Consider the following 26,278-nt stretch of genomic DNA (forward strand, 5'->3'; position numbering starts at 1 on the left):
CTTGTGTAATACTGCCAGCTGAGCTGTGTATCTAAGCTTGTCCTGTGTAATACTGCCAGCTGGGCCGTGTATCTAAGCTTGTCCTGTGTAATATTGCCATCTGGGCCATGTATCTAAGCTTGTCCTGTGTAATACTGCCAGCTGGGCCGTGTATCTAAGCTTGTCCTGTGTCATACTGCCAGCTGGGCCGTGTATCTAAGCTTGTCCTGTGTAATACTGCCAGCTGGGCCGTGTATCTAAGCTTGTCCTGTGTAATATTGCCATCTGGGCCATGTATCTAAGCTTGTCCTGTGTAATACTGCCAGCTGAGCTGTGTATCTAAGCTTGTCCTGTGTAATACTGCCAGCTGAGCTGTGTATCTAAGCATGTCCTGTGTAATACTGCCAGCTGGGCAGTGTATCTAAGCTTGTCCTGTGTCATACTGCCAGCTGGGCCGTGTATCTAAGCTTGTCCTGTGTCATACTGCCAGCTGGGCCGTGTATCTAAGCTTATCCTGTGTAATATTGCCATCTGGGCCATGTATCTAAGCTTGTCCTGTGTAATACTGCCAGCTGGGCCGTGTATCTAAGCTTGTCCTGTGTCATACTGCCAGCTGGGCCATATAGCTTAAGCTCCTATTACACAGGGCCATGTGGAGAGCCAGCGAGGGACGGCCTGTCAGGTCAGCGCTCACTCGCTCCACGTTCCCCCGCCCGCTGCTGGCGCTATTACACTGTGGGGAGCTGCCTGGGCGATCGTCAGATCATCCGGGCAGCACATAGGAGACAGCGGCGGTCTGCTGCCGGTCCTATTACGCCAAGGTTCTGCAGGCACAATCCTTCTGTGATACTGTGTGCCGAGCCGCTGTATCTCAGACTGTCCAGTATGATGCACTGTATCTAAGCCTGTGATACGTGACACTACCTACTGAACCTCCGTATCTAAGCCTAATCTGTGTGATGCTGTATGATGAGCCACTGTTGTGTGATACGGTCTCCTACCTCATGTATCTAATCCTATTATGTGTGATCTTGTCTGCTGAGCCATGTATCTAATCCTATTATGCGTGATACTGTCTGCTGAGCTGTTGAATATGAAAAGATTGTGCGATACTGTGTGCTGAGCCATGTATCTAATCCTCTCATTTATAACTGTTGTATCTAAGGCGATCCAGTGAGATACCACTTGCTGAACTTCTGTATCTAATCCTTTAGTCCAATACTGTGCCGAGCTGCTGTATCTAAGCCCATCCTGTGTGATACACTGCAGAACCATGTATCTAATCCTGCTATGTGGAGAACTTTCGGTGTCCACCCCCCTGGCCCCTGCTATGAAGCCATTGGGGCCCCGTCTATGAACCCAGAAGGCACGGCAGTCAGCAGGTTCTGCGCAGTGTTAACCCTTCACCGTCCGCCACGTTCACGGGTTGCCATAGTAACGGAGCTGGAATCAGTGCGGTGTCATTTGGCTGGCGCTATTACTTGTTTCTTTCTATAGTGGTGCGTGGGACAGGACGGGAGAGGCAGGCGACCTATTTATCCCCGGCGGCCGTCGCCACAGCCCCCGCCGCTCGCTATTCACGTTCAGCTGCTATTCCTGTTTCCCTCTGTACAGAGAATGCAGGAAGCAGTATCCAGGAAGCTATGAAAGCCGAGCTTCCTGCCGCCATATCCTGCAGGGGCTGACAATGGCGCCTCCTGCCTGACGGTATACACTGCCCCCTACAGACAAAGACACAGCAATGTCACCCATAGGGGGCAGTATAGTTCTCATGTCCCCTAGAGCCCCCATCTAGTATCATTCCTCCGGCTATAGATCCTGATGGGCGATGACATTGGGATATCGGCCCATGTGGACAGGATCGCTCCTCGCCCCCATTACACGGACGTCCTGACCTGCTCTGGACTAGAGACGTCTACAGGAAGAAGATCCGGGAAGTAGAGAAAACTTACGGCCATGTTTCCGGAGAGAATCCATGACTATATGACCTTTGTCCTCTCCTGCCATAAGGGAAACAGCTGCTATGGAGGGATGAACACGGCCACCACAATGCTTAGATAATCCCTACTGTCCAAACATCCATCCACAGCTGCGTCAAGAAAACCTTCCCCCGACCATGACCACCAGCCTGTCCTGTTTACACCTGACAGATCCTGACCCCAACATCAGCATGGAGCCACAGAGATCCGGATACATCTGACCGGCCATGTTTCTCCACAGAGCTCCAGATCCATATCACCGACCATGTTTATAGAGATCTGGATCCATCTGACCGGCCATGTTTCTCCGCAGAGATCTGGATCCATCTGACTGGCCATGTTTCTCCACAGAGATCCAGATCCATCTGACCGGCCATGTTTCTCCGCAGAGATCTGGATCCATCTGACCGGCCATGTTTCTCCGCAGAGATCTGGATCCATCTGACCGGCCATGTTTCTCCACAGAGCTCCAGATCCATATAACCGACCATGTTTATAGAGATCCGGATCCATCTGACCGGCCATGTTTCTCCGCAGAGATCTAGATCCATCTGACCGGCCATGTTTCTCCACAGAGATCCAGATCCATCTGACCGGCCATGTTTCTCCGCAGAGATCTGGATCCATCTGACCGGCCACGTTTCTCCACAGAGCTCCAGATCCATATAACCAACCATGTTTATAGAGATCCGGATACATCTGACCGGCCATGTTTCTCCGCAGAGATCTGGATCCATCTGACCGGCCATGTTTCTCCACAGAGATCCAGATCCATCTGACCGGCCATGTTTCTCCGCAGAGATCTGGATCCATCTGACCGGCCATGTTTCTCCACAGAGCTCCAGATCCATATCACCGACCATGTTTATAGAGATCTGGATCCATGTGACCGGCCATGTTTCTCCGCAGAGATCTGGATCCATCTGACCGGCCATGTTTCTCCACAGAGATCCAGATCCATCTGACCGGCCATGTTTCTCCGCAGAGATCTGGATCCATCTGACCGGCCATGTTTCTCCACAGAGCTCCAGATCCATATAACCGACCATGTTTATAGAGATCCGGATACATCTGACCGGCCATGTTTCTCCGCAGAGATCTGGATCCATCTGACCGGCCATGTTTCTCCACAGAGATCCAGATCCATCTGACCGGCCATGTTTTTCCGCAGAGATCTGGATCCATCTGACCGGCCATGTTTCTCCACAGAGCTCCAGATCCATATCACCGACCATGTTTATAGAGATCTGGATCCATCTGACCGGCCATGTTTCTCCGCAGAGATCTGGATCCATCTGACCGGCCATGTTTCTCCACAGAGATCCAGATCCATCGGACCGGCCATGTTTCTCCGCAGAGATCTGGATCCATCTGACCGGCCATGTTTCTCCACAGAGCTCCAGATCCATATAACCGACCATGTTTATAGAGATCCGGATACATCTGACCGGCCATGTTTCTCCACAGAGCTCCAGATCCATATCACCGACCATGTTTATAGAGATCTGGATCCATCTGACCGGCCATGTTTCTCCACAGAGATCCAGATCCATCTGACCTGCCATGTTTCTCCGCAGAGATCTGGATCCATCTGACCGGCCATGTTTCTACACAGAGCTCCAGATCCATATCACCGACCATGTTTATAGAGATCTGGATCCATCTGACCGGCCATGTTTCTCCGCAGAGATCTGGATCCATCTGACCGGCCATGTTTCTCCACAGAGCTCCAGATCCATATCACCGACCATGTTTATAGAGATCCGGATACATCTGACCGGCCATGTTTCTCTACAGAGCTCCAGATCCATATCACCGACCATGTTTATAGAGATCCGGATACATCTGACCGGCCATGTTTCTCTACAGAGCTCCAGATCCATATCACCAACCATGTTTATAGAGATCCGGATACATCTGACCGGCCATGTTTCTCTACAGAGCTCCAGATCCATATCACCGACCATGTTTATAGATATCTAGATCCATCTGACCGGCCATGTTTCTCCACAGCGATCTAGATCCATCTGACCGGCCATGTTACTTCAGAGATCTAGATCCATCTGATTGGCCATGTTTCTCTACAGAGATCTGGATCCATCTGACCGACCATGTTTCTCTACAAAGATCAGGATCCATCTGACCGGCCATGTTTCTCCGCAGAGATTTGGAATCCATCTGACCGGCCATGTTTCTCCGCAGAGATCTGGATCCATCTGACTGGCCATGTTTATAGAGATCCAGATCTATCTGATCAACCATGTTACTTCAGAGATCTGAATCCATCTGACCGGCCATGTTTCTCTGCAAGAATGCATAGATGGCAGTACTATAGCTGTTATATACCCTTTGGCATTGTGGGAATTGTAGTTCAGCAACTGCTGAAGGGACACAGATTCCCCATCCCTGGCATAGGGGGCAGTATTAGGGCCAATACACAACATCTGTGGTTACTGGAACCATTTCCAGACCTCTACACTGGGAATGAGGAACCTCTGACCCTCCAGCAACAGTGGGAGTAGATGGTTCCCCTTTCCTGACCAATCATTATGACCAGGCCTGTTGGGAATTCTCCCTCCATTGCAGTAAATGACCCTTAGGCCTTATTCACACATCCCGTAAAGTTGTCCGTAATTGCGGATCTGTAATCCCCATTCACCTTAGAGCACATTGATTTATATTGGGCTATTCACACCGCAGTCCATGTTTTATTTGATCTGTAATTAGAGATGAGCGAACCTGGAGCAGCTGGAGTCAATCTGAACCCGAACTTTCGGCATTTGATTAGTGGTGGCTGCTGACCTTGGATAAAGCCCTAAGGCTATGTGGAAAACATGGATATAGTCATTGGCTGTATCCATGTTTTCCAGACAACCTTAGGGCTTTATCCAACTTCAGCAGCCCCAGCTAATCAAATGCCAAAAGTTCAGGTTCAGATTGACTCCAGCTGCTCCAGGTTCGCTCATCTCTATCCGTAATCTGTTCCGATAAATTAAAAAAAGAAAAAGGACATGACCTAGTGCGGATTGTGATTGCGGGACAGATTACTAATAGAAGTCTATAAGGGTGCGTTTACACAGGGAGATTTAGCTGGCAGATTTTGAAAGCCAAAACCAGGAACAGACTATTACCAGAGATCAGGTCATAAAGAAAAGACTGAGATTTCTTCTCAAATCCATTCCTGGCTTTGGCTTCCAAAATCTGTCAGATAAATCTGTCTGTGTAAACGCACCATAAGATCTGTTTTTTTATGGATGTTACGGATGTGACATCCATAAAACACAGATCAAATCTATGCAAACGAGTACAATTCACATTGTATGGAAACAGATGCAAATACGGACGACTTTCCACAGATCAGGGAGGAAAAAAAAAAAATAGGCCTAGCGGCGTCCGGAGTGGAGAATGGACATGTGCGGAGAGGAGCAAGAGAAATCCCATAGAAGAAATAGGACAGGCAGAATTACGGGCAAACCTCGCTTATAAATTCAGCCTCTTTTACTCAGTGTGCATGGGCCCTTAGAGGGATGTCACACGGCCACTACAATAATAAACCATCTAAGGATACATAGAAGGATGAATACACCATCACAGTGTGCAGTGTCCGCTACTCCATCATCATAAGACGGACCTCTCTTGGCTCGCCCTCACGTTTGGTCAGGGTTCGAACATGCACACCTGGACCCATCAACACCAATGACACATCAAAGGCTTTGTTATAACAGTGACACTTCAAGGAATTTACCTATGAGAGACGCTTAGGGGGGGGATTTATCAAACTGGTAAGTACAATTGTCTTATTTGCCCCTAGCAACCAATCAGATCCCACCTTTCATTTTTCAAAGTATGTGAGGAATGAAAGGTGGGATCTGATTGGTTGCCGGGGGCAGCTGAGCCAGTTTTGATAAATCTCCCCCTTAGGGTAGCTGCACACATAACGTATCGCAGCGGATCTGCAGCAGATGTGACTAAATGAATAAACACAGCATTAAATCCACAAATCTGCTGCGATACGGTATGTTTGAAGCAAACCTAAGTGTGTGAACCATAGTCCAAGTATCTGATCAGTGGGAAAGTGCTGTGACTGATCAGAAGAACAGGCGTCCTGGATGACAGACAGCCTCTCCAGGCACTGTGGGGTTTCCAAAGTACGCGGTATAGCCGTATAGGCTTGATGTGGCGGTAACCAGCAGCGACCCTTGTCCTCATAAGGTCCCGCCCATCAGACCCCACCGATCAGATACTCCATCTAACCTGCTGCAAAGTGATCCGTCCCCTTCAGGGGTTTAGATCAGTGTTCTCTAACTCTACAGCAAACTACAACTCCCAGCATGCCTCTTTTGCTGTCACAGCAGAGAGAGGTGGGATGTAATTGTTTAACTACTGGTGCCCTTACACACAGATTTATCTGACAGATTTCTGAAGTCAAAGCCAGGAACTGATATGAGAAGAGGAGAAATCTCAGTCTTTCCCTTATGACCTGTTCTCTGTTTATATTCTATATAGTCTATAGTTTCTGGCTTTAGCTTCAATATGTCAGATAAATCTCCCCCAAAGTGTCCGTCACTAGGGGACATTGACTTCAAACAATGTATCCTGCGACCTCATAGAATGCAGTGCTCCCCCTAGTGGTGATGGCCGGAGTGGGGCATCTGTCCAGGCTGGGGAGCTCTGTATCAGGGCCCCATGGAGCGATAATCTGCCAAATCAGGCCGATTCAGCAGATCATCGCTACGTGTAATAAAGAAAACGATTGGCTGATTGTGTCTTTAGGTTCTGACCTAAAAATCACCGGCCGCTAAATACTACGTGTAATAGTGAAGCACAACTGACTGCTGGGAGAAAAAATAATAAAGTATATCAATATCTGGCCATGCCCCTATCTATCTATCTACACAAATAGCAATGTCCATGCAGCAAGGGTGTGTGTGTGTGTGTAAATAAATATATTATATATATATATATATAGTTTTTTTTTATATTACACTATTACACACACCCCTTGCTGCACAGACATACAGACATACACATTTTATATATATATATATATATATATATATATATATATATATATATATATATATACACACACACACACAGAACTATATCTTCACATACAAACACACACATACATATACATATATATATATATGTATATATCTATACAGCCCTTGTTGCACGATAGTCTGGCTGTGTAACCTGCTCGGTAATCTGCCAGATTGGCGCTCGTTCACATTACACATCGGCCGTGTATTAGGACCCATAGAGGACAGGGCTCTGATCGCCATCTATGACTTCTATCCCACCATGAGGAATAACCCGGAATCCAGCAGGCAGGAGGGTAATAAAACTGATTTTAATGACAATATCGCCCAGGTCTGGCCTTCAACCAATCGCCAGTTTGGGTTTTGGTGCCTCAGCCACAACTTAGCGTGAAAAGGGTTAAAATAAGATGCAGAAAACTTTTTTAAAAGAAAGGTGCTTAGCGAGTCCTAAAAAAAAAAAAAAAGAAAAAAAAAAAAAAAAGACCACAAAAGAGGGGGGGGGATGTCCGTGCCGGAGAAGCCTGGCGGTGTGAGGAGGCGGCGCTGCACAGTGATCCCGCAGGGGAGGCGCCTCATCTCTTACCACCCGGAGCCAAAACAAGAGAGCAAAGAAACTAAGGTCAGAAAGGAAGAGCCGAGTCCGAGGAGAAGAGGAGGAGGAAGCAGCGCCAGTCCGGGCGGCTGAGGCCACTCATCCACACACGTGGGCGCCAGAACGCAGGAGGCAATCGGGCCCCCCCCTTCTGTGAGAAGATCCAGGACTCTCCGCCCAGGGGGGCAACACAAGAGGGGAAAATAAAACGAAAAACGATTCTCCAGGAAATGCCACCTTAACCCCTTCCTGTGCGGGGGTGTAAAGCAGTCTCTCGTGGGGCGCAGTCTCTCATGGGGCACGGTCTCTGTGGCGCGTCTTGGGTGCCGCTCTGCGGACTGAGTGTTGGGTGGGGAGGTGGGGTGTGGGGTCGGAGGGACGGGCCTCGCTCAGGAGACGGGGGGGCTCCTCTTGCTGGTCCGGTGGGGTTAGCCTTTTCCGTCCATGGTTTCTGCATATACGACTACACGGGAGGGATCTGCAAAAGAAGGAGGAGGAGGTGGTCAGATCCTGGAACACGTAAAAGAGGAATTCAAAAAATTCCTACAGTGCCTCCATCTACATCAATGGCTCTCCGGGTGCTGCAAAACTACAACTCCCAGCATGGCTGTCCAGGGATACTGGAAGCTGTAGCTCCGGAGCCCTACACCCTACCTTTACACTGGGAAATTAAACCCTGTATGGTTAAATACATTGCTATTGGCCCTCAGTGCCAATATTTGGTCTTTTCCCTGTTAAAAAAAAAAAAAAAAAAAAAAAAGACCAAACACAGGAAGTTCCAGTACGCACTCCATGCATACTCAGGAATGGCTGTCAATCAATACCCAAGCCAAGTCTTCACTGCTCGCATCCATATACAGTAGCAGAGAATCCTGGGGGTGCTTGCATTGCATGGTCAGCTCTCCTGTCACACAGCACCAAAACCTTACACCTTACAGCAACATTATAGTGACTGAACAGTTACATAACAAAGAGCATTGTGTCCTGGTAAGCTGCAGAGCTGGTAATATATTTAGCCTCAGTTATTGCCCTCAGTTGACCTACAACCTGCATGATGGACAGGCGTCTTTCCTTGTGTTTGCACAAAGGATGGGGACCTCTTGTGTTTGGTCTCGCTTTCTGAACAGAGAAAAGACCAAATATCGTCAGGTAGGGAGCATGGAGCCCGGAAGGGAGACACCTAGTGGCCGGATGGGGAGGGAGCATGGAGCACGGAAGGGAGACAGCTAGTGGCCGGATGGGGAGGGAGCATGGAGCCCGGAAGGGAGACAGCTAGTGGCCGGATGTATAACACTGATTTAACACACAAAACTAAAAAAAAAAAATTGGAATAAAAAAAAAGCTTTTGTGACAGGTAGACTTTACAGGTTTCAGCCTCTTGAGGTCACACAATGCAGGCGCTCACATTGAGGTAGACATGGGTAATGAATCTGGGTATATTATAGTCATGGAGACGGCTGCACAACATCCACCGGCTGCACCCAGTCTCACATCAAAGACTCTTAGAGATGCTAAACAGGACTGTGATCAGCAGCAGGCGGCCGGCTCTCCCCTGGATACATATGCTAAGAACTACCTGCACACAGCACACCTTCATTTCCTTTTGCGCATATTGAGCCAAAAGTTTCTTTTAACCCGAAAGTGAGAGGGGGCCGCCGCCTCCTGGTGAGGGGGTAGTAAGGAGGGAGACACCTTATAAATGTAGATGTGATTACCTGTATACAGGGTAACTACAGGAGCAGATGGGGAGACACCTTATAGATGGTAGCAGCTCAGCTGTATACAGGGTAACTATAGGGGATAGGAGACACCTTATAGATGGTACCAGCTCAGCTGTATACAGGGTAACTATAGGGGATAGGAGACACCTTATAGATGGTACCAGCTCAGCTGTATACAGGGTAACTATAGGGGATAGGAGACACCTTATAGATGGTACCAGCTCAGCTGTATACAGGGTAACTATAGGGGATAGGAGACACCTTATAGACGGTACCAGCTCAGCTGTATACAGGGTAACTATAGGGGATAGGAGACACCTTATAGACGGTACCAGCTCAGCTGTATACAGGGTAACCACAGGAGCAGATGGGGAGACATCTTATAGAAGGTACCAGCTCAGCTGTATACAGGGTAACTATAGGGGATAGACACCTTATAGATGGTACCAGCTCAGCTGTATACAGGGTAACTATAGGGGATAGGAGACACCTTATAGATGGTCCCAGCTTAGCTGTATACAGGGTAACTATAGGGGATAGGAGACACCTTATAGATGGTACCAGCTCAGCTGTATACAGGGTAACTATAGTGGATAGGAGACACCTTATAGATGGTACCAGCTCAGCTGTATACAGGGTAACTATAGGGGATAGACACCTTATAGATGGTACCAGCTCAGCTGTATACAGGGTAACTATAGGGGATAGACACCTTATAGATGGTACCAGCTCAGCTGTATACAGGGTAACTATAGGGGATAGGAGACACCTTATAGAAGGTACCAGCTCAGCTGTATACAGGGTAACTATAGGGGATAGACACCTTATAGATGGTACCAGCTCAGCTGTATACAGGGTAACTATAGGGGATAGGAGACACCTTATAGAAGGTACCAGCTCAGCTGTATACAGGGTAACTATAGGGGATAGGAGACACCTTATAGATGGTCCCAGCTTAGCTGTATACAGGGTAACTATAGGGGATAGGAGACACCTTATAGATGGTACCAGCTCAGCTGTATACAGGGTAACTATAGGGGATAGGAGGCACCTTATAGATGGTACCAGCTCAGCTGTATACAGGGTAACTATAGGGGATAGGAGACACCTTATAGATGGTACCAGCTTAGCTGTATACAGGGTAACTATAGGGGATAGGAGACACCTTATAGACGGTACCAGCTCAGCTGTATACAGGCTAACTATAGGGGATAGGAGACACCTTATAGATGGTACCAGCTCAGCTGTATACAGGGTAACTTATAGGGCATAGGTGAGCTTGTAGATGGTACCAGCTCAGCTGTATACAGAGTAACTATAGGGGATAGGAGACTCCTTATAGATGGTACCAGCTCAGCTGTATACAGGGTAACTATAGGGGATAGACACCTTATAGATGGTACCAGCTCAGCTGTATACAGGGTAACTATAGGGGATAGGAGACACCTTATAGAAGGTACCAGCTCAGCTGTATACAGGGTAACTATAGGGGATAGACACCTTATAGATGGTACCAGCTCAGCTGTATACAGGGTAACTATAGGGGATAGGAGACACCTTATAGATGGTCCCAGCTTAGCTGTATACAGGGTAACTATAGGGGATAGGAGACACCTTATAGATGGTACCAGCTCAGCTGTATACAGGGTAACTATAGGGGATAGGAGACACCTTATAGATGGTACCAGCTCAGCTGTATACAGGGTAACTATAGGGGATAGGAGACACCTTATAGATGGTACCAGCTCAGCTGTATACAGGGTAACTATAGGGGATAGGAGACACCTTATAGATGGTACCAGCTTAGCTGTATACAGGCTAACTATAGTGGATAGGAGACACCTTATAGATGGTACCAGCTCAGCTGTATACAGGGTAACTATAGGGGATAGGAGGCACCTTATAGATGGTACCAGCTCTGCTGTATACAGGGTAACTATAGGGGATAGGAGACACCTTATAGATGGTACCAGCTCAGCTGTATACAGGGTAACTATAGGGGATAGGAGACACCTTATAGATGGTACCAGCTTAGCTGTATACAGGCTAACTATAGTGGATAGGAGACACCTTATAGACAGTACCAGCTCAGCTGTATACAGGCTAACTATAGGGGATAGGAGACACCTTATAGATGGTACCAGCTCAGCTGTATACAGGGTAACTTATAGGGCATAGGTGAGCTTGTAGATGGTACCAGCTCAGCTGTATACAGAGTAACTATAGGGGATAGGAGACACCTTATAGATGGTACCAGCTCAGCTGTATACAGGGTAACTATAGGGGATAGGAGACACCTTATAGATGGTACCAGCTCAGCTGTATAACTATAGGAGCGGAGGGGGACATTCAGCTAGTTGTCTGTCGGGGGCAGCGTCTCCGCTTCTCTCACCTTTCTTGTGCAAGCTCCACACACGATTCCATTCTGCAAAACAAGAAAGCAAAGACCATGATAAATAACTGGAAGCATAAACCAGGACACAAAGTAACAAACACCCTGCGAGACGGGACACAGGGCTGCTGCTCACTGTACACAACTGTAACAAACCCTCAGCTGTAAGGAGACATATATATCAGAGAGAGAGAGAGAGAGATGGCGGCCATCTTGGTAGTCAACCCGATTACCCAAATGTAAACTCAACTACAGAACTAAAGGAAAACCCTAATGTCTCCAAGATAGTGTTCTACTCCCCAACCTATTGCAAAACTACAAGTCCCATCATGCCCTGACAGCTGGAGGGAGCTGTTTTTGCAGCGGAACGCTGACAGAGCACGTTGGGGGTTGTAGCTTTGCAGTTGGAGGTGAGACAGGTTGGGGATCACTGCTCCATAGTATAGTTGTACCCCGGAGAGCAGCGGCTGGCTGACTGATCTGGCGCCACCAACTGGGCACACAATCACACTGGTCTCGCCATCCAGAGCTGTTCACCAAAATGTTTTTCTTTTAAATCAACTGGTGTCAGAAAATTATACAGATTTGTAATTTACTTCAACTAATTAATATCTCCAGTCATTCAATACTTATCAGCTGCTGTATGTCCTGCTGGAAGTGGTGTGTTCTCTCCAGTCTGCCACAGTGCTCTCTGCTGCCATCTCTGTCCATGTCAGGAACTGTCCAGAGCAGCAGCAAATCCCCATAGAAAACCTCTCCTGCTCTGGACAGTTCCTGACATGGACAGAGGTGGCAGCAGAGAGCACAGTGTCACACTGGAGAGAATACACCACTTCCTGCAGGATATACAGCAGCTGATAAGTAGGGAAAGACTGAAGACTTTTTAAGAGAAGTAAATTACAAATCTCTGGCACTTTCTGGGACCAGTTAATTGCGATGAAAAGAAATGTTGGTGGACAACCCCTTTAAGGAATGTTATGAATAAAAGGCTTCCTCCACAGAGGGCCATGGTGTTACACACTATGTAGCAGAGCTGGGTGCACACTACTCACCTTGCAGGCTAAAGGAAACCATGGTTTCCCAGTCCCTTGGATTCTCCATGGCGTTGACCTCAGGATCAGCTCCTTCTATGTAGAAGCCGTGAGACAGACGCACCAGAGCCGTCACCGGAGAGGCCTGGTCCCCGCCGCCACCACCTTCCACCCCACCAGGGACCCCCTCCTCAGACTCCCTGGCCTGGGCCGGTGCTGCCTGCCCGGCCCCTGGTTCGTTGATAAAGGACAGCCCCCACTCATTCTGGAAAATGGCGCCCAGGTTTTCCTGGCTGACAGGGGAGGGTGGTGAGGAGGAGGAGAGGGAGGAGCAGGAGGAGGAGGAGAGGGAGTGGGGGGCGGCGGTGCTGTCACTGGCAGCTCCGCTCTGTGCAGCATTCAGCAGGCAGTTGGGGAGGGTGGTGGAGGTGCGGAGGGCAGAGCTGGGCACCAGTCCTTTGCCATCCAGGTTCTCTTTCACTTTGCTGGCGTAGCTGATTTTGGGCAGCGTTCTGGCGCTGCTGCTGTCAACAGGAAAGACGGGCAGGGGCTTGAAGAGCAGCCAGTCGGCGGCCGGCTCCTTCTCTGCCGGGGGGGAGGGCTGGCGTGACACGCTCCTGCTCTTATCCCCCGCCGCCACCACCGTCTGCTCGGGCCTCATATCCGCACACGGGGTCTCTGTGGAGGTTAAGGCTTCGCGGTTGCGGGGGCGCTGGGTGTGGGGCCCACCTCCGGGTCGGGGCACCCAGGCTTTACGTTTACCATCCCGGTATTGGCTCTCATAGTCCCAATAGCCTTTGCGGTGTCCGGTGTAGGAGGTGCGGTGGTGGTGGTGGTGGTGTGTGGGGTAGTAGTTGGGGTGGTACTGGGATGGCGGGGGTCTCTGGAGCCCTCGGCTGGAGTCCTTCTCACACCCTCGAAGGTGACGCAGGTTCAGGGAGTTGGAGGGACTGAGGGGGACGCTGTCCTCGGGGCGGCTGGCGAGAGCCTCAATCTCTGGACCGTATCCGTTAGAGTCCCAGGATCCTGGAGAGAGAAGAGAGTGAGTATAGAGAGTCCAACCAATAGGAGAGAGAAGAGAGAGACCCCAACCAACGGGAGAGATAGAGAGAGACCCCGACCAACGAGAGAGAGAGAGAGAGAGAAAGAGTGAGTATAGAGACCCCAACCAATGGGAAAGAATAGAGAGACCCCAACCAACAGGGGAGAGAGAGAGAAAGAGTATAGAGACCCCAACCAACGGGAGAGGGAGGGAGTGAGTATAAAGACCCCTAACCAACAAGAGAAAGTGAGTATAAAGACCCCCAACCAACAAGAGAAAGAGTATAAAGACCCCCAACCAACGGGGGGTGAGAGAGACCCCCCAAGCAACGGGAGAGAGAGAGAAGATAGTGAGTATAAAGACCCTAACCAACGAGAGAGAGTATAGAGACCCCAACCAACGGGAAAGAGAGAGAAGAGACCCCAACCAACGAGAGAGAGAGAGAAAGAGTATAGAGACCCCAACCAACAAGAGAGGGAGGGAGTGAGTATAGAGACCCCAACCAACCAGAAAGAGAAAGTGAGTATAAAGACCCCCAACCAACAAGACAAAGAGTGAGTATAGAGACCCCAACCAACGGGAGAGAGACAGAGAGAGAAAGTGAGTATAGAGACCCCAACCAACACGAGAGAGGGAAGAGAGTGAGTATAGAGACACCAACCAACGGGAAAGAGAGAGAAGAGACCCCAACCAACGAGAAAGAGAGAGTATGGAGACCCCAACCAATGGGAGGGAGAGAGAGAGAAAGAGTGAGTATAGAGATCCCAACCAACGAGAGAGAGGAGAGAGAAGAGAGTGAGTATAGAGACACCAACCAACGGGGGGAGAGACCCCCCAACCAACAGGAGAGGAAGATAGAGAGAGAAGATAGTGAGTATAGAGACCCCAACCAACGGGAAAGAGAGAGAAGAGACCCCAACCAACGAGAAAGAGTATGGAGACCCCAACCAATGGGAGGGAGAGAGAGAGAGAAAGAGTGAGTATAGAGATCCCAACCAACGAGAGAGAGAAGAGAGTGAGTATAGAGACACCAACCAACGGGGGGAGAGACCCCCCAACCAACAGGAGAGGAAGATAGAGAGAGAAGATAGTGAGTATAGAGACCCTAACCAACGAGAGAGAAGAGACCCCAACCAACGAAAGAGAGAGAAAATGGAGACCCCAACCAACGGGAGAGAGAGAGAGAATGGAGACCCCAACCAACGGGAGAGAGAGAGAGAGAGAATGGAGACCCCAACCAACGGGAGAGAGAGAGAGAAAGTGAGTATAGAGACACCAACCAATGAGAGAGAAGAGAGAGACCCCAACCAACGGGAGCGAGAGAGAGAAGAAAGACCCCAACCAACGGGAGAGAGAGAAGGGAGAGACTCCAACCAACAGGAGAGAGAGAAGGGAGAGACTCCAACCAACAGGAGAGAGAAGAGTGTGACTATGAGGAACCCAATCAATGGGGGTAAGAAAAAGGGAGACAGACAGCTGAGGGGGTTGGAGAGAGAGACAGCCAACCAGAGTGAGATGAGAGAGATGACTGGAAGTAAGAGAGTCTGGAATCACAGATCCCCTCTATCCTCCTCACTTAAAGAGTAGCACAGCCGGAGCCCGGACATGTGACTGCCATGTGGATCCGGCCTATGGCCTGTCCCTCCTCACTTTTCAGGGTCTCCACTTGCTGACAGTGAATGGACGGGACCCCTCTGATCACCTTATGAGACCCTGTAACTGGCTGTGGTTATATGTAACCCCCGGTACATTATATAACCCCGTACACACACCCTGCACACAGGAAGGAGGAAGCGGCAGCCACCAGCACCTCACGGGGCCCCAAGAGGAGACCGCTATAGAGATGGAAAGTGACCCCTCCGGAGGCTGGCGGGGGAGGGGCAGACGTTAACCCCTCAGTGCCCTCAGCCACCATAACAAAAACCCGCGCAAACCCCCACCCCCACACACCTGTAACTGAGGGCAAGAGCGGGACCCCCGGGAGATCACAGGAGACTCCCCCGTGTATATAATCACATCCTGGTATATAATGTATACAGAGCCCCCCAGCATGCTAGAGATACTATATATATATATATATATATATATATATATATATATATATATATATATATATATATATATATAGTGATAGACCCCCCAATAGGGCAGTGTGTGTGTGTATATATATATATATATATATATATTATACATAGTCCCCCATAGTGTGTGTGCACATATTATATATAGTCCCCCAACAGGGCAGTGTGTGGTATATATATAGATCCCCATAGTGTGTGTGTGTGTGTCTATATATATATATACACTGTTGGGGGACTATATATATACACACACACTATGGGGGACTATATATATATATATATATATATATATATATATATGTAGTCCCCCATAGTGTGTGTGTGTATATATATAGTCCCCCATAGGGCATCATGCGTGATATATATATATATATATATATATATATATATATATATATATATAACCCCTTAGGCCCTGTACCATGTATACATATATATTGAACATCCAGAGTTTCCCAAACAGTTGCATCCTCTATAAGGAAAGCACATGGCATATATACTGCTCCCTCTCCTATATATTCTCCCCTAAGCTCTCCACACACACACTAATTATATATATATATATACACATACGGCCCTCTCCCCCCCAGGCCTGTGTATATACTCCCCCTCCCCCACTACTTCCTCCTCGCACACCACACACTGCCCCGTCCCTATCTATGGCGCTGCTCCCTGACCTGTAGGGAAACTACATCCCCCAGCATGCCCTGCGGCGGCGGCCGGAGCGGAGTGCAGCGCCCCCTGCGGCCATCCTCCCCCCGCACCGTGTATATCCAGTATATACCTCCCGGTCCCGCGCTCCTACCTGTCTTGGGGCGGCTGCGGTTGAGCTGGTTCATGTCGTGCTCGCCGGGGCTCAGCCTCTCCTTCCTCCGGCTCACTGGGCCCTCCCGCGGGTTACTGTTCTCATCCTGGGCCAGGTGCTCCTTGTGCATAATAATCAGGGTGCGGGGCGACGGAGGAAACGGACCTGATCAACGGAGAAGGCGGAGAGAACGGAGGACAAACCGGGAGAGGAGCGGCCGGGACACGAATAACCTCACCCACACAGGCGGCGGCAGCAGGAAGAGACAGAGGCCGCCCGCTCCGGCCCGGGGGAGGAGCTTAGCGGGGCGGGGTTACGTGCTGGGGGAGGCCGGGGGACACGTGCGACGCGTCTATTACGTATGTCGCCGAGAGCGAGCGCCGCCATATTGTTGGTGGAAAGATTTCTGACGCAATATGTGAAAAAGCTAAAAATACACCTCACAGCATTACAAGGAAGGGAACCGGTACTATACTGCTGCCCCCTATAGACCATACTATACTGCTGTCCCCTATAGACCATACTATACTGCTGCCCCCTATAGACCATATTATACTGCTGTCCCCTATAGACCATACTATACTGCTGCCCCCTATAGACCATACTATACTGCTGCCCCCTATAGACCATACTATACTTACTATACTGCTGCCCCCTATAGACCATACTATACTGCTGCCCCCCTATAGACCATACTATACTGCTGCCCCCTATAGACCATACTATACTGCTGCCCCCTATAGACCATACTGTACTGCTGTCCCCTATAGACCATACTATACTTACTATACTGCTGTCCCTTATAGACCATACTATACTTACTATACTGCTGCCCCCTATAGACCATACTATACTGCTGCCCCCTATAGACCATACTATACTGCTGTCCCCTATAGACCATACTATACTGCTGTCCCCTATAGACCATACTATACTGCTGCCCCCTATAGACCATACTGTACTGCTGCCCCCTATAGACCATACTGTACTGCTGCCCCCTATAGACCATACTATACTGCTGCCCCCTATAGACCATACTATACTGCTGCCCCCTATAGACCATACTATACTGCTGCCCCCTATAGACCATACTGTACTGCTGCCCCCTATAGACCATACTATACTGCTGCCCCCTATAGACCATACTATACTGCTGCCCCCTATAGACCATACTATACCTACTATACTGCTGCCCCTATAGACCATACTATACTGCTGTCCCCTATAGACCATACTATACCTACTATACTGCTGCCCCTATAGACCATACTATACTGCTGCCCCCTATAGACCATACTATACTGCTGTCCCCTATAGACCATACTATACCTACTATACTGCTGCCCCTATAGACCATACTATACTGCTGTCCCCTATAGACCATACTATACCTACTATACTGCTGCCCCCTATAGACCATACTATACTGCTGCCCCCTATAGACCATACTATACCTACTATACTGCTGCCCCTATAGACCATACTATACTGCTGTCCCCTATAGACCATACTATACCTACTATACTGCTGTCCCCTATAGACCAAACTATACCTACTATAATACTGCTCCCTATAGACCATACTATACTGCTGTCCCCTATAGACCATACTATACCTACTATACTGCTGTCCCCTATAGACCATACTATACTGCTGTCCCCTATAGACCATACTATACTGCTGCCCCCTATAGACCATACTATACTGCTGTCCCCTATAGACCATACTATACTTACTATACTGCTGCCACCTATAGACCATACTATACTTACTATACTGCTGTCCCCTATAGACCATACTATACTTACTATACTGCTGCCCCCTATAGACCATACTATACTGCTGTCCCCTATAGACCATACTATACTGCTGCCCCCTATAGACCATACTTTACTGCTGCCCCCTATAGACCATACTGTACTGCTGCCCCCTATAGACCATACTATACCTACTATACTGCTGCCCCCTATAGACCATACTATACTGCTGCCCCCTATACACCATACTATACTGCTGCCCCCTATAGACCATACTATACTATAATACTGCTGCTCCCTATAGACCATACTGTACTGCTGCCCCCTATAGACCATACTATACCTACTATACTGCTGCCCCCTATAGACCATACTATACCTACTATACTGCTGCCCCCTATAGACCATACTATACTTACTATACTGCTGCCACCTATAGACCATACTATACTTACTATACTGCTGCCCCCTATAGACCATACTTTACTGCTGCCCCCTATAGACCATACTGTACTGCTGCCCCCTATAGACCATACTATACCTACTATACTGCTGCCCCCTATAGGCCATACTATACCTACTATACTGCTGCCCCCTATAGACCATACTATACTTACTATACTGCTGCCACCTATAGACCATACTATACTGCTGCCCCCTATAGACCATACTATACTGCTGCCCCCTATAGACCATACTATACTGCTGCCCCCCTATAGACAATACTATACTGCTGCCCCCTATAGACCATACTATACTGCTGCCCCCTATAGACCATACTATACTGCTGCCCCCTATAGACCATACTATACTGCTGTCCCCTATAGACCATACTATACCTACAATACTGCTGCCCCCTATAGACCATACTATACATACTATAATACTGCTCCTATATATACCATACTATACTATAATACTGCTGCCCCCTATAGACCATACTATACTGCTGCCCCCTATAGACCATACTATACCTACTATACTGCTGCCCCCTATAGACCATACTATACCTACTATAATACTGCTCCTATATAGACCATACTATACCTACTATACTGCTGCCCCCTATAGACCATACTATACCTACTATAATACTGCTCCTATATAGACCATACTATACCTACTATACTGCTGCCCCCTATAGACCATACTATACTTTCTATACTGCTGCCCCCTATAGACCATACTATACTGCTGCCCCCTATAGACCATACTATACCTACTATACTGCTGTCCCCTATAGACCAAACTATACCTACTATAATACTGCTCCCTATAGACCATACTATACCTGCTATAATACTGCCCCCTATAGACCATTCTATAACTACTATAATACTGCTTAAATATACAAGAATATAACTACTATAATACTGCCCCTGTATACAGGAATATACTACTATAATACTGCTTCTATATACAAGAATACAACTACGATAATACTGCCCCCTATATAAGCTAAAATTATTATGTTAATTTGTTTTCCCTAAGACCCATTGGCATCACAACATATGGGGTAAATTCGCCCCTGCGAGCCCCTGGGACGAAGGAATATTTAATGAAAAAATAACAATTAAATTTTAATCCCCTCCTCCATGAGGTATAAATAGGCTCCACCTCCCCTAGACCTCAGTCTAATTATAAAGAAACATAAAACACAGGGAGGGAGTCTTGTGATGCCAATGGGTCTTAGGGAAAACAAATTAACATAATAATTTTAGCTTCCCTTACGTCCCATTGGCATCACAACATATGGGGAATTAGCAAGCATTATCCCCAATGGGCGGGTTATTTATTACGTCCGCATTAAGAACAGATCTTGCAAAGGTTGTTCTTGACAAGAAAGAAGTATCCAGCCTGAAATATCTCACAAAGGTAGTCAAAGACGACCAGGTAGCTGCCTGGCATATGTCCTCAAGTGGCACAGCGGCACGCTCTGCCCAAGTGGAGGCCACAGCTCTAGTAGAGTGAGCCCTGGTAAATTCTGGTGGATCCAGATCAGCAGAAGAGTAACATAAGGCAATGGAGTCACAGATCCATCTGGATATTGAAGGTTTTGAAGCCTTTCTCCCCTTGTTCTTTCCTGCAAAAGAGATAAAGAAATTCTCGTCTTTACGAAAATCACCTACTCTATGTAGATAGATCTTGATAGCTCTGGATACGTCCAATAAAGAAAGATCCAAGTCTTCTTTAGATGATCCAGTAGGAGAAAATACAGGCAATACTATTGGCTGGTTGATGTTGGCAAATGAAGCCACCATAGGCAGGAATCCTGGAAGGAACCTAAGGATAACCTTGTCTTGGGAAAAAGTCACGTATGGAGGTGCGGAGCCAAGGGCTTGAAGTTCTCCAACTCTCTTAGCAGAGGTAATGGCTAGTAAAAGAGAAACTTTCAATGTTAACTTGAAGTCTACTTCCTCCCAAGGCTTAAAGGGAGGAAGACACAGGCGTCTCAACACAAAGGATAAGTCCCATGGGTCTACCTGCTTTACCAGGTTAGGCCTAGTCTAGCCTTAACAAAATTCTTTACCTCCAAGATCTGAAAGAAACGTGAGTTTAGGTGTGCAGAGAGGGCTGCTATCTGCACCTTGATGGAACTAGGTTTTAATCCTTTATAGAAGCCTTCCTGTAAAAACTCCAATGACTGTGGAGTAGAAGGTTTAAGTCCATCAATACTCTTGCTTGCACACCAATCTTGAAAATCTTCCAAATCCGTGCATAAGATTTATTTGTAGTGCAACTACGAGCGTGAGAAAGGGTATACTATACCTTCTCAGAAAAACTAGAGTCCAATACGGTCCTCTCAGTCTCCAAGCTGTCAAGCTGAGGCTGGAAAGATTCCTGCACAGATGTTGACCCTGGAATATTAGATCCGGATGCAGAGGTAATCTCCAAAATTCCCCTCTGCTCATATTCATGGGCAGGATGAACCATGACCCCTTCGGCCAGAAGGGAGTTATTATTATTACTGACGGCTGATCTTCATCAAACTCTGGGAATCATGGCTATGGGAGGAAAGATATACGCCAGCTGGTATGTCCATGGTATTGTCATTGAGTCCACTACCGTGGGATTGTCTGCCCTGTAAAGGGAACAGAAATTCCTCAGTTTGGCATTGCTTGCTGATGCCATGAGGTCTCTCTGAGGAAGCCCCCACCTCTGGGTTAACTGAATGAACACTCTCCTTGAGAGAGACCATTCCCCCGGTAATGTCAGGCCTCGACTCAGTCAATCCGCCAATATATTGTCGACACCATTAATATGAATCGCAGAGAGTCTGGTTATTCTGGTTTCTGCCCAACAGAAAAATCTTCTCTACTTCCCTGAGGAGAGAAGGGGATCTGGTACCTCCCTGTTTATGTACGCCACACAGGTCATGTCGTTCATCCGGATTCTGACTGCTCTCTGTAAAATAGGAGGAGAAAAATGAAGAAGAGCTAGGTAAATCGCTCTGAGCTCCCTCACGTTGGAGGGCAGAGCGGATTCCTGTTGACTCCAAGATCCTGCAGTCGTGATGACTGTCAGATGAGCTCCCCAACCTGTTCCTGAAGCATCCGTCGTGATGGTTATCCAGTGTGGTTCTGAAAATAAAACTCCATGTTTGACTTGTCTCCACCACATTAGAGAATGTCTTGTTTGAGTCGATAGAACATCATCGCATCCAAGTCCTTCAGTCCTCGGTTCCATACTGTTAGTGCTTCTCTCTGAAGAAATCTCATGTGCCATAACGCCCATGGCACCGCGTCCGCAGCTGAGGCAAGGAGCCCTAAAAAGCGCATTTATGTTCTTATGGATACCTGACGAGGAGGAATTAGGAATTAAGTCTGATTTCTCTATGTTGATAAGCCAACCTAATTGTTGAAGTATGTCCTGGACATAGTTCAACTGAACTCTCAGAAGATCCTGAGTCTGAGTCATAATCAACCAATCATCCAGGTAAGGGATAACTTTATCCCCTGTAAACGGAAGCGAACCATCATGGTGACACTACCTATGTGAAAACAAAGGGTGCGGAGGTATTCCGGATGGAAGGACTTTGAATTGTAAGTGTCTTACCTTCCCCTGGATTTGGATGGCAAAGGCTCTCCTGTGAGCCTTCAGAATCGGTACATGAAGATATGCATCCGGTAGATCTATGGTGACCATAAAATCTCCCTCCTGGAGGATAGATTTTACCGATCTTATGTTCTCCATGTGGAACGTCTTCTTTACGATGCACCTGTTGAGATATCGCAAATCTATAATAAGCCTCCAATTTCCGGATGGCTTCAGCACTAGTAACACTGGGGAGTAAACTCCCTGACCGATCTCTGATAGAGGAACATCCTCTAGAGCCTCAATGGAAAGGAGGTAAAGAATTTCTGTCTCTAGGACTAAGTGTCTTTCTGGCTTAAGATTTCTTGACAGAAGAAATCTTGGAGGAGGAAGAGATGATAAATGAAGGACATAACCATTTTGAATAATATTTAACACCCAGTGATCTTTTCTTAATTCTTCCCAGGCAGGGAGAAACAAACTCAGACGTGTTCCCACTGGACAGCTTCTGCGTCAGAAGTCTGGTTTTTTGTTGGTGTCCTTATTCTGCTGCTTCCTGGAACCTCTTCTGGAATAGTTTCTTCCTCAACCTCTGTACTGGTATCTCCCTTTGCCTCGCTGAGGAGATTTTGCTCTGCGAAAGGAATCACCGCTCTTATAGGACAATGGTAGGGACTTCCCCTCCTTGTCAGACAATTCCTCCATTAATTTATCCAGCTCAGAGCCAAACAGCCTACCTGGCTGGAACTCCATATTACAGAGCTGAATTTTGGAGTTAGCATCTCCAACCCAGGGTTTTAACCATAGCGCCCTTCGGCAGCGGTTGAGAGCGTACTAGTTTTTTTACGCTAACCTGGTTCCCTGAGATGCATCATCGCAGAGGAAGTCAATGGCCATAATGACCTTTTTTAAGGAGCGAAGGACCTTGTCCCTGCTAGCTCTACCTTCCAATTTTCCTGGACCTTGGCCAACCATCTTCTTAGGCTTCTAGAAACCTCAAAAGAAGAAATGGAGACTGCCCCTTGGGCTGCCGCTGCCGTATATGATCTCTTGAGGGCTACCTCCACCCTTCTATCCATCGGATCCTTAAGGTTGGATCCGTCCTCCGCAGGCAGCACAGTACATTTCGACAGTTTGGCTATGGCCGGGTCCACCTTTGGAGGCTCAATCCAGTCCTTACATTGTTCTTCCTTGAGAACATATAAGGTCTTAAACCTCTTGCTCAAACCCGGAGCCTTTTCCGGTTCCTTCCATTCCGCCTGTAACATAGACACTGAAGTCTTACCCACAGAAAAAGCCCTAGGCTTTTTTGAGGAGGACCAATCCTATCCTCTTCTATTTCCTCAGGGTGTATTTCAGCTTGCACAGCCTAGCAGAGCTTGTGAATTCTATCAGCTGTGAAATACCCCCTGAATAATTCTTTCTCATCTTCAGAAGTAGAAGAGGTTTCAGAAGAAGATGATGACCTAACTTCATCAATCACAGTAAAACTGAAAATGACCATAATCCTACAGCCATAAAGTAATATACTCAAAGGCTGGGAGTAGAGAGAGAAATACTCCGTTTGGTCTTTAAATTAGGACACGGGCGGCGATTCTTATTAGCCCCTAAAGTCTTTTGCACATAGTCCTTGACCCATACAACTACATCCTGAACATCAGGCTCCTCATAGGTTTAGGTCTGCATGAAGGACAGCGTACTTAGGCATTATAAATATTTTTAGGCATTCATAAATATTTTTATGAAAGAAAGGATGAATCTTATCTGGAAAAAATGATCCTCCTACGGTATCCATAGCCGTCAGGTAGAGGAGTCTCACACTGGGCACATGAAGTGCTTCCTTAGAAGGTCTTTTGCCAGCAGCAGGACTGGTCTCCATTTCAGACATCTGCAAATAATCAATGTATTACAATACATATAAACCACTAGCCTGGCTAGAGTGATACAGGAAAGAGACACTAGGTGGCAGCAACACTTACTTTTAAGTATATAGAAGAGAGATCACAGCACTTTGCACTCAGATGTTTTCTATTAGATCCAAATGAGCCACACAAAATCCTTCCAGAGGAAGACAGCCAGACCTAGAGGTAGCAACAGCTTACCTTCTGCCTTGAACACACAGCTAATACGGCATGCAGAGAGCGCGCGCCGCTGCCGGCCCCCGGAAGTGACATGACGCTGATGCCGCAGTGCTGAGACGCACGCAGCGCCAATGCGTTCCACAGTCGAACGTGACTGGAAGAAAAGCCAGCGGCTCCGGTGACACGCAGAGTGCGTTCCAAGACGCACTAGGTAAGAAAAACTTAAAAGCTAAGACCTGCAGAAGCAAGTATCAGGATATCAGGATACTACCTGGACACCGGCTCCAGCGGCATCCCAGCAATCATTACCTGGAGAGAAAACCTGAATGCAACAGGTTAACAAAGCATAAAAACGGAGGAGGGACAAAGTCCCCTAGGGCTAACAGCAACGAAGTAAAAAAAGACTGAGGTCTAGGGGGAGGTGGAGCCTATTTATACCTCATGGAGGAGGGGATTAAAATTTAATTGTTATTTTTTCATTAAATATTCCTTCGTCCCAGGGGCTCGCAGGGGCGAATTTACCCCATATGTTGTGATGCCAATGGGACGTAAGGGAAAGGGATATAACTACTATAATACTCCTCCCTATATACAAGAATATAACTACTATAATACTGCTCCTATATACAGGAATATAACTACTTTTATACTGCCCCCTATATACAGGAATATAACTACTATAATACTGCTCCCTATATACAAGAATATAACTACTATAATACTGCTCTTATATACAAGAATATAACTACTATAATACTGCTCCTATATACAAGAATATAACTACTATAATACTGCTCCTATATACAAGAATATAACTACTATAATACTGCTCCTATATACAAGAATATAACTACTATAATACTGCTCGTATATACAAGAATATAACTACTATAATACTGCTCCTATATACAGGAATATAACTACTATAATACTGCCCCTATATACAGGAATATAACTACTATGATACTGCTCCTATATACAAGAATATAACTACTATAATACTGCTCTTATATACAAGAATATAACTACTGTAATACTGCCCCTATATACAGGAATATACTACTATAATACTGCTCCTATATATAGGAATATAACTACTATCATTCTGCTCCTATATACAGGAATATAACTACTATAATACTGCTCCTATATACAGGGATATACCTACTATAATACTGCCCCCTATATACAAGAATATAACTACTATAATACTGCTCCTATATACAGGATTATAACTACTATAATACTGCTCCTATATACAGGAATATAACTACTATAATACAGCTCCTATATACAAGAATATAACTACTATAATACTGCTCCTATATACAAGACTATAACTACTATAATACTGCTCCTATATACAGGAATATAACTACTATAATACTGCTCCTATATACAAGACTATAACTACTATAATACTGCTCCTATATACAACAATATCACTACTATAATACTGCTCCTATATACAACAATATAACTACTATAATACTGCCCCCTATATACAGGAATATAACTACTATAATGCGGTTCAGGGAAGAAACAGAGTGCTGCACCTCACACCTATGGCTGATACTAGTGCCGCTAGGCTAAATAAAAAACACATCAGAATTTTGTGTATGAATTGATCAAGCCATACTGCCCCATGTACCTCGTGCCGGTATCTGATACACATGGGTCCCTACACTAAGTCCACACCGTGCCAGTCAGTGGCCACCAACCCCGCAGGCGTGCACAG

The 26,278-nt window shown here is 47.0% G+C and overlaps 1 protein-coding gene across 1 annotated transcript; it reads right to left on the reverse strand.

The window, feature by feature from the left end:
- Positions 1-7,298: 7,298 nt before the first annotated feature.
- LOC138776565 (FMR1-interacting protein NUFIP2-like) lies at positions 7,299-16,976 on the reverse strand. Its single transcript, XM_069956144.1, has 4 exons — positions 16,668-16,976; positions 12,761-13,765; positions 11,709-11,741; positions 7,299-8,073 (listed from the first exon to the last, which is right to left on the reverse strand). The coding sequence occupies exons 1-4, from the start codon at positions 16,795-16,797 to the stop codon at positions 8,024-8,026; spliced, it is 1,218 nt and encodes a 405-aa protein (XP_069812245.1). The 5' UTR covers positions 16,798-16,976; the 3' UTR covers positions 7,299-8,023.
- Positions 16,977-26,278: the final 9,302 nt, after the last annotated feature.

This window comes from Dendropsophus ebraccatus, unplaced genomic scaffold (assembly GCF_027789765.1).
Source record: "Dendropsophus ebraccatus isolate aDenEbr1 unplaced genomic scaffold, aDenEbr1.pat pat_scaffold_434_ctg1, whole genome shotgun sequence".
In the NCBI taxonomy this organism is placed as follows: domain Eukaryota; kingdom Metazoa; phylum Chordata; class Amphibia; order Anura; family Hylidae; genus Dendropsophus; species Dendropsophus ebraccatus.